Genomic DNA, 10,173 nt, shown 5'->3' on the forward strand with positions numbered 1-10,173 from the left:
CGCTAGCGGCAAATGCTTGTCCACGCTCTACCAAACGCAGTTTGAATAAAATCATCAAGCTTATGGAAATGAAAAGGAATATATTGGCAACTTATGTATTTAAGGGAAACTGGAAGATAGTACCTCATTAACATGATGACAAGAGAATAAAACATGCGTCAATGTTTCTAGAACCACATTACAAATAGAACAGAGGTCAACTGGGCAAATCTTCCATTGGAATAAATTTGAATAAGTTGGAACAATCTCATGGAATGCTCGCCAGACAAAAACCGTTGTAGAAGGCTGAACTTGTAGGGACCAAATCTGAAGCCATCATTTCTTGTTAAAATCCATTGTCGATATACTTGGACATCCCCTGCTACACAATTTCATAGCCTAGTGATATCTGCCATAGTTACCAGGAACGATTAATCCCCCTCGTACCCCGAATTGGGACGAACGTCCCTGAACGGGGTACACTAGCGATCTAGGAAGCTCAGGAACGTGACTTGGGACACCCAAAGTATTGTCCCAAAATTTTACCATGAAAAGACCCAAAAATTGATTGAGATGTTAGAACAGAGAAGAGTAGAAGACAACGTACAGATTGACAGAGTTGGAGAGAAGAGGAAGGTGTGGGAGAGGAGTACTCAAACTAAAGAGAATGCATGAGAGAGAAACAGTTACTTCACGATAGAATTAGAGAAGGCGTGGCAGAGAAGAGTGCCCAAACCAGAGAGGAGTCTTTATGGTGTTGGGACTTGGAAAGAAGAATATCTAAACCCTAAATTTATAGTAAGACCTAAAAATAACAAAGCCCATTAAAATTTATTACTCATTCTTCAAAAATAATAGAGAAGCATAGAAATTGTTTTTTTTCCCCTTGTACTTTAGATTGTAAAATATGTTATATTTAATTTTATATTTCATTCAACATCTAGAAGTGACCCCGACAACTCTTCAAATCGTACCACGTTCCCAACTAGTGTACCAATTAAGTCTACCACAAACGTATCACAAATTAATCAAGTGACATACCCCGTTTCCGTACCACAACCCGGAGTGTATCAAGTTCTTGGTAACTACGATACCCACTACGCACGGTATAATGACCATTAGAAGAATCATTCCAAATATTTGTGTCAATATCTCGCAATGAACTAACTTCCATTTGTAAGATCATATAGGCATCCTCCTTTGGAAACATCTCCCCAATAAATCGTTAATTCCACCAATTTGTAGCCTGGTCTATGAGATCACTGAGAGGCCTTACAGTTCAATGGTCGTCCCAAATATTGATGATAAACCTTCAATCACCCAGACGCCAAAGAGTACTATTACACATGTATCTTTCCGGAGAGATGCTCTTCCGGATAAAAGAGGAATTCAACAGCCTATCAGTCTCCATGAACGAGCACAAGCAAAAATATTTAAATACTCTTTCCGGGGTCTGTTTGGTGCACAATTTTGTCAGTAACATATATTGTAACATATATTGCAGATAATAATGATTGTAATAAATGGTAACAGAAATGATTACTAAAATGTTGTTAGGTGTTTTGTTACACTTTTGCTGGAACAATATAAAGTCTTAATATTGTTGTATAAATTACATGAAGGGACATAACTTTTTAAAGCTATATAATAATAATAAATAAATCATAAAATAAATTATAACACTACATAACTCATTAAAAAAATAATAACTTTTTTCCATAAAAAATTTTTTAAAAAATTGTAAAAATACAATAATTCATATACATTGAGTACTACATGGCAGAGTGTGTAATTATATGGATCCATTCAGGGCATTTACATTAGCAATGAATGAAATTGTTTCCAAATTGTACAAAACATCACAATTCCAAAAGAAACAATATATGGTGTTCAAATTGCATTGAAATTTGGACCCCAAAAATGTTGTTTGTTTGGTCAATATAATAAATGATTGAAATGCAATATATTGTGCCTCATAATGGTTCACCTAACGCAGCCTACATAGATCCATGTGCATGCAAATACATCATTCAATATTCGTGGCTAGAATTGTAATGTAAAAGGGAAGAAGAATTTCTTTTAAAAAAATAAAATAAAAGTAGGGACTTGGAAGAAAAAAAATAGCCAAATGGGAAGGAAAAAGAATATTTTAGAAAAAAGAAAAGGAAAAAAAAAAGTTATCTTATTTTAAAACGCTGCGTTTTCAAAATGAAGGTAAGATGTGTAATTATGTGCAACCTCGAGGGTAGTTTCACTACAACGAAAACCCTAAAGTCCCTGTAAACACCACCCGCGTATATATTTGATATTTCTCTGTAAGTCTTCAGTCTCTCCGTCACCACCAGTCTCCTGCATTAGGGTTTACTCCGCAGCTGAGTCGATACGCACAGCAAGAGAGGGAATACAGCTATGGCAGCCCCCGCAGAATCGGTGCAATGTTTTGGAAGGAAGAAGACGGCGGTGGCGGTCACCCACTGCAAGCGTGGAAGGGGCTTGATCAAGATTAACGGCTCCCCTATCGAGCTGGTTGAGCCCGAGGTCCTCCGCTTCAAGGCCTATGAGCCCATCCTCCTCCTCGGGCGCCACCGCTTCGCAGGTGTCGACATGCGCATCCGTGTAAACGGTGGAGGGCAAACGTCCCAGATCTACGCCATTCGTCAGAGCATTGCCAGGGCACTGGTCGCCTACTATCAGAAGTACGTAGACGAGCAGAGCAAGAAGGAGATAAGGGACATCCTTTACAGGTATGACAGAACCCTGCTGGCCTCGGACCCCAGGCGCTGTGAGCCCAAGAAGTTTGGTGGGCGTGGTGCTCGTGCAAGGTTCCAGAAGAGTTACCGTTGAAGAGGAATCTTCATGTTTGTGCTTATGTTGTGGCTCACTTGAGGTTCTGGGTTTTGCATTGGTAATTGAGACTTACAATGTTATGTTATTTTGGTGGTTTAATTAGTCTTTTTGATCTAGTAATCTGATTTTGTTTTTCGGAGACAATAGAGGTATGTTATTGGTTTAAAGTTAATATTACGAGTGCATGATTTTACATTTTGGTTTTCTGCTGAATTTCTTTGAAGGTTTTATTGGGGTTTTGGGTCTTTGAGGACATTCGTTTGCTTTAATTGAAGTGGAAAGTTATGGAGAATTCTTTACTTTGATGATTGCGGATATGATCATTGAATTCGACCACATGGACTAGGATTAGGATTGTTCACTGCACGAACTGTAAGCACCTCCCTGACTGAAATTAGTTCCCTTGTGACAATCCAAGCTTAGCGTATATGGTATCATTTGGGATCTCTGAGCAGCCCTCTTTCCATGTTTTTGTCTTTGATGGTTTCCACCGCATATAACTGGTACAGTTGTAACTTTTTGTAGAGTTTTGCTACTGAATAAGAAATTTTTGCGTTAATTTTATTTTCAATTTTCAATTGATTGGTAATTGAACTGACTTGAAATTGAGTTTTGTTGCTTGTAAGGTTCACTTGTTAAAATACCATGATCTGGAGAATGATCTCTGTGTATTTACAGAAATACTAGTTACATCTACTAAACATTTGCTATTTCTTGATTAGTTTTACCTGTCCAGGTGTTTGGTTTTGATAAGTCAGTTGTGTAATGTGTTCAGTGATGGAATTTTTATTAGTCTATGACAAGCGCGACTATGTGTTTTACGTTGTCATATACTGTTCTTTTCTGTTGTTCACAGAAATTATGGTGCAACAGGGGGGAACTTTTAATATTCTTTCAGAGATCTAGATCATTTTGCGTCATCTGGTAATTTGTTAGTTTTGTTAGTGCCAAGTTTGATTTTCTCAGTGGCTTTGTTGTGGAAAACAGCAGAGTTCTTTGTTGTTGTGCTAAAAGCCTTGATGATGTAGTTATATGCAAAGCTTCCTTGGTAATTGGCTAATTGCTTGAGCCTAATGATTTCCATTGAAGGCCGCTTTACAGTGAGTCATATTCATTGGTTTGATTGACATCCCTGATCTTCAAGAGCATTGCCTTGAATTTGATTTATAGGCTGAAGAAAAACTCACCCCTGACAAGCGATACTAGAGGGGGTGAACTTTTTTCGATGCCTACCTGGTGATTTCATAAAGCTTGTGCTGTTTGTTTTTAAATTTTCATTCTATCAGATTGGGCTTGTTTGGATATGATTCTCAATTTACTGTGTTTTATGGTACCATGGATCCTAGTTTATGTGGTGTTTTGTTTCTAATCAGCATGACTGCCGATGGAAGTGTTGTTGTTACTGACAGGTTTCAAGTTTCAACCTCAATCTTTTTCTCTTCAAAAAAAACTTTCCCAATCTTTTGCTAATTTGTTCCCATAATTAGATGGAGTCTTGGTATACTCAAATGCGCCAATTAGCAGTGGAGGACCCCTTTTGGCATTACTTGGTTTTCATTCCTACATGAGTCATGCATGTCTTTGATGGAAGTGTTGTTGTTACTGACAGGTTTCAAGTTTCAACCTCAATCTTTTTCTCTTCAAAAAAAACTTTCCCAATCTTTTGCTAATTTGTTCCCATAATTAGATGGAGTCTTGGTATACTCAAATGCGCCAATTAGCAGTGGAGGACCCCTTTTGGCATTACTTGGTTTTCATTCCTACATGAGTCATGCATGTCTTTTATGGGAACAAATGAGCAAATTGCTAATGTGTTCAGTGATGTAAATAGACAATATGATCTGTTTGTTGGTGCAGCGGAGTAAGAATGTAATACCTGTAGTACCTGATATACTTCCTTAAAGGAGCCTTAAAGGAGCATCAGGAGGTGCCACCACAGATCCATTCCATAGGGTGTTGTCGTAGCCAATCACACCCCCAACCTTCACCAGGTCAATCAGCCTCTGGCGGTAGTTAAGATAGTTGTCTTTATCAGGGCAAATGCAATGAGAAATAATTTACTGGGCTAACATTTTTGTTGCCCCGGTCTCATCTCTATTACATAAAAAGCCAAGTCAAACACGTATTTTAATACAGTTAAATCAGCAAAACACAAATTTTTATACACTTTTTCTTCCCACACACTTTCTCTTTCCACCCAACCCAACAACATTCCATTCCTACATATTATCCACAACAAAACTACACCAAAACATCAAATATCAATACATCCACATCAACAAAACACTTATCCCAATACAGCCACATAAGCAAAACACATTTTACAATACAGCCACATCAACAAAAGATAACATCTTTGTTGGTCTAATACCAATTCACCATTGCATTTGCCCTCAGCGTCCACAAATATGAAGTCAAAGGATCCAGGGTTCTTCTCCTGAGGTTCACCACAGCCAATCATTCAGCTTTAATAATTAATACATTCCTTTTAATTTTTATTACAATAAAAGCAATCCCATTAAATTTAATATTGTTTTCCATTTTTAATGCGATTAAGAATTAAATGAAAAAAGAAAATAATAAAGATCCCAACAACACTCATCTCAAAAGCATATCTTAGCAATATGTGTCACTCATTTATTGAGTGTGGTGTGATAACATTGCTATGATATCATCACACCGAAAAATGAGTGTCGCACACTGTTGAGATGCTTTTGAGATAGATGTGGTTGGGATGTGTAACAATGTTGATGAAAAAAAATGTGGAATCTTACCTCTTCAATCATCTGGTCAAGAACAGGCAGAGCAGGGCCTTCTCTGAAATCAATCTTGTGAGCAACACCAGATTTTTCAATTATAGGTAGACCCAATTCATAGTTCTTTCTGTTAACATCCATGGCAAGGATCTGCAACAATTACAAAAAAAAAAAAAAATCATTTTTGTGGTTCAAATCTGATTGAAATGAAATGAATTTACCTTTCCATCATGAGGAAGAGCAAGGGTAGTGGCCAAGAGAGAGTAGCCTGTGTAGACACCAATCTCCATGGTGTTCTTGGCATTAATCAGCTTCAAAATCATGTTCAGAAACTGCCCTTCATCAGCTGATGATGCCATGATGTTCCTGTACACAAATCAATCATCAAAATCACATCTTTATACACTAAACTGAAAATTAAAAAAAAAATAAAAAATAAAAAACAGAGCGGAATAATCAGTGATTTGAATAATTAAAGAATCTACCATGGGTGTTTGGCAGTAAACTCTCTAAGCTCCTTCATGGATTCAGGCTCTCTTGGGTACACACTGGTCTCCAGAATATACCATAAGCCAAGAAGCAAAGATTGTAAACCAAAACAGATTAACATGTAAAAACAGAGTATATGTATGTATACCTGGTAGAGAGCATCGCTTTGCAGGAGACTCTTGTGGCCGACCTCGAGATGCCTCCGTGCTTCATCTCCGTCGCCTGCCATTGAAGAGAGATTTTAGTTTCTATGTTTATTTTTTCAGTGGTGGCTTTGAAGTTTGAGATTGAGACGTATTGTTCAACACTTCAACCTGAGTTGGCATTTGGCAGTGGAGGGGTATACATGGGTGCCAAGAGTTCGTCCTGAACCGGAATAAAGCCAGCCCGGTTGGGCCTTGGTGAGGTCTCCGTTTGGCTCCTAAGAGTGTGTTTGGAATGAGAAATTTGGAGGGGAGGGAAACAAGGGAAGAGAAGGGTAAAATAAAAAAAAAGAATTTTCCCCAATTTTTATATATTTTATTTAATTAGATTATTTACTTTACAAAAAGGTTTTATTTAATTCAAAATAACAGTATGAGAGCTTAATGTTGACTGGTAAAAGTACGAGGGCTTAACGATTATCTGAGATGTAGTAGGAGAGCTTAAAATTGGGGATGACAGTGCTTTTGGTACCCTTCAAATTATAGAATACCAAAATCATTTTCATTCTAGGTACCATATACCAAAACTGTTTAGAAAACCATTTAAATTTTTAAAACCAGCACCATTCCATAATTGTTTACTATTGAGTACCTGTTTACCATTTAACTCTTAATATTTTAATATTTTTCATAAATGGTCAGATAACCATTCCGAAACCTGCAAATCAAATTCACATCAAACAAGTCTACAACTAGTCAACAATACCTAAATTACAATCATTAACAAAACAATATGATTTGTTACAAATGAAAATGTATTACTCAATTTAATTTTTAATATACTTCGATTTATCATGTTATTAAAGCAAGATCTATCATTCTGTTTAATTTAATATAATTTACCATATTATAAATGGTAAAATGGTACTTTTCATCCCTTAACAATTGGTCGGGTTTTATTTTCGTCCCTTAACTTTTTTTCCTCCATTTTTCGCCCCCCAACTATGAGAAAGTACCCCGTTTGTCCCTCCAATAAGTCAAGCGATGGAAAAATCCAACGTGACATCCTATTGTAAGTTAGATCAGATTTGTCCGGCGTGCCACATAGGTGCCACACAAGCATTTTCTGACCCCAATCTCACTTGAAGGACGAAAATGGTAGTTTTCAATAGTTGAGGGACAGAAATGAGAGAAAAGCTTGGGGACGAAAATTAAACTCACCCCATAATTGAGGGATAAAAATTACCGTTTTGCTTATTATAAATTAAAATGATAGTACTGTACCTTTACTAGTATTATTTAGAATATTATTACTATAATTCACTTATCTTTTATAATATATTAATACAATATATTTTAATATTAGTGTAAAATAAATATATTTATTAAATAGTTTGGGTACCCTAAACCAGACATCAAAAATCAAAACCGACCCGAAACTGTGATGGGTTTAAAACTCAAAACCAAAATCATTTTCCAAACACTTTGCCATCCCTACTTAATATTGGACATAAATTATATGTCTGAAATTCGAGTCCAAACACAAAATTGTTGTCTAGTTTAAAATCGGGTTCAGGTCCAAACATAGGCATTTGTCCAAACCCTAATCCAGATTAGGTTATTGTCCTATTTACTTGTTCGGATTTAAATTAATCCGGGTTTGGTTAATTAAGTTCAATCCGAGTTATAGTCTAAACATGTAAATATTTCGTGAATATGTAAACACTTCGTAAACACGTGATGTTGTCCAACCCGAAACTGGAATCGATTTTTTGCCACCTCTACTGGCACAACATCCACTAAAAGGATTAAAGGAATAATTAATTGGGCTCACTATATAATTGATTGATTCCCATCGGTTCTGCTTAGTAGCCCATCAATTGCCATTGGACATTGGAGAGTTTTAGTCACACCCCTTTTTTTTTTATAAAGACACCCCTTATTAATAGTACCCCAAAAAAATTTAAATTTTTATAAGTACACCTATATAGCAACTTTTTATAACTACACCCCAATGCACAAAACAGAGGTAAAAACAGGGGAATTTACTTCATTTTAACTACAAAAACAGGGCACAACTTGCCAAATATAACAGAATCACAGCACAATAGAAAGAAGATGATCAATCAATGAACTTAACAATAGCCCTGTTTGTCTTCCTTGCACTTATGATGCTTCTAAACTTGTCAATCCTTGAAGTATATTGTGTAATCCAATGTCTAGCCCCCCGATGACTATACTGAAGCCAAATCTTGGACACTGGAGGTAAGGGTGAATCAGCAGTTAACTCAAGCCTGACAAAATGAGATCCATTGATATACCCGATTGTGAGAATGTCATTGTTGGCCTCAAATGGTGGTGGATCTCTTAATGGAAAGAAAGTCAAACATTGAACGTCTGATACATGAACAACTGCAATTTTGTAGCAAGATGAAATGATATTGCCCATGCTAAGCATGGTCATCTAGTGCTTCACATCTGCAAAAGTGCCCATACAATCCACACTAGCAATGAGTTCTTCAGTTGAGGTCAAGGGAGATAAGACCCTATTGTACTCAGCATGATTGTTCTTCAACTCTTGTAACAGGTCAAGGAGCACCTTCTTCCAACCATCATCACCTAAACCAAGATAGCTGGCAATAACTCTGTAACCGCAATGACCATCCCCTGGCACATCAGTCACCTGTGTAATATGAGGCCGCAAAAAATCTGGGAATTGGCTTTCTAGTGCGATGGATTTTCATCTTCATAGCATTTGAACTAATAGCAGATACCTGTGACAATTGTGTGCATGGAACATCTTCAAAAACATGCTTTTCAAGAGCATGTTCAAAGGCAGATGGTTCACGAGTTGTGTCTTTAGTTGGAGTTAATCTTGGCTTCTTGGCATGCTATTTTCTTCCCCTCAAATCTACCTTTTTGGTTGGCTCTAATGCATCTGATGTCATTGGTTTGGCAAGAAGTGCCAACTGTTTCTTCAGATCAAGCTTTTGAGGAAGACTACAAATGCTGAATCTCTTCCAAATTCCCTCAATCTCTGTGTCTATTGTGACTCCTTTCCCTGCATCTTTCACTTGGGAAGTTAAATTTAATTTCTTCCATATGTTGTGCACATCATTCACGGGTATGCTCCTGCCCTCCGGTAGATATGCCCCAATCATGCGTGCACAAGGTAAGCCAAGAGTTTGTAAGTTCTTGTGATTGCAAGCAGTTGGATCCACTCCCATTTTCTGAGCTACAAGTATTTCAGTCTCTATCTTCTCCAATGCTGCAGTTGATACAACTCCAACCAGCTACCTATACAAATTATTTCTAAATCTCCATGGCACTCTTGTCAAGCTATCTTCAAATGACGCAGTAATGTCAAGTAGCTGACCCTCCAAAAGCAAATGAATGGGTTCAAGAGATGTAATAAAACCATGCGTAGAGTTAGTCAAATGTCTCTTTAACTTAGCATGGCTACCTTCAACATGATTAGTAGATGTGTTTCCCAGATGCAAGAACTTATCAATCCAATATGAAACAAACAACTCTTTGTAATTTGTCAACCATGACTCAAAAACATATCTCAATGCAGCTGGCCATTCCTTAAAAGTTTGAATCAACTGGTTAATATTGTTGTCATAATCCTCCATTGTAGGTGAGTGCATAACCTTAGCCCATTGTAACATAAACTCATCAAAATCAACTTTCCTTTTAAAGAATCCTACACACTTACTAAGTATATTTCTCTCAATATGAACACGGCACAACATACAATTTGCAAATGGGAATACCTGCTTCACAACATTCATCAAAGCCAGCTCACGGTCCATCACAAAGACTCCTGGAAGTTGTTCAGCATCAAACAATTCTTTTCAGTGCCCATTCATAATTGTCTTCCTTCTCTGAATGCATATAACAAAATGCCAGAGCAAATGTCTTAGCTGTAGAGGTCACCCCAACAATCTCAAGTGAAG

The 10,173-nt window shown here is 37.1% G+C and overlaps 2 protein-coding genes across 2 annotated transcripts; one reads left to right on the forward strand and one right to left on the reverse strand.

Annotated features, from left to right (window-relative positions):
- The first annotated feature begins 2,295 nt into the window (after positions 1 to 2,295).
- Positions 2,296 to 3,021, forward strand: LOC120001526 (40S ribosomal protein S16). Its single transcript, XM_038849899.1, has one exon. It carries the CDS (start codon positions 2,389 to 2,391, stop codon positions 2,821 to 2,823), a length of 435 nt encoding a protein of 144 aa, XP_038705827.1. The 5' UTR covers positions 2,296 to 2,388; the 3' UTR covers positions 2,824 to 3,021.
- Positions 3,022 to 4,555: 1,534 nt separating this feature from the next.
- On the reverse strand, positions 4,556 to 6,300 carry LOC120002633 (caffeoyl-CoA O-methyltransferase-like). The gene is made up of 5 exons (XM_038851394.1): positions 6,068 to 6,300; positions 5,804 to 5,948; positions 5,601 to 5,732; positions 5,165 to 5,263; positions 4,556 to 4,877 (listed from the first exon to the last, which is right to left on the reverse strand). The coding sequence occupies exons 1-5, from the start codon at positions 6,298 to 6,300 to the stop codon at positions 4,725 to 4,727; spliced, it is 762 nt and encodes a 253-aa protein (XP_038707322.1). The 3' UTR covers positions 4,556 to 4,724.
- Between the last annotated feature and the right edge of the window lie 3,873 nt (positions 6,301 to 10,173).

The sequence above is a fragment of the Tripterygium wilfordii genome, chromosome 7, assembly GCF_013401445.1.
Source record: "Tripterygium wilfordii isolate XIE 37 chromosome 7, ASM1340144v1, whole genome shotgun sequence".
NCBI lineage: Eukaryota > Viridiplantae > Streptophyta > Magnoliopsida > Celastrales > Celastraceae > Tripterygium > Tripterygium wilfordii.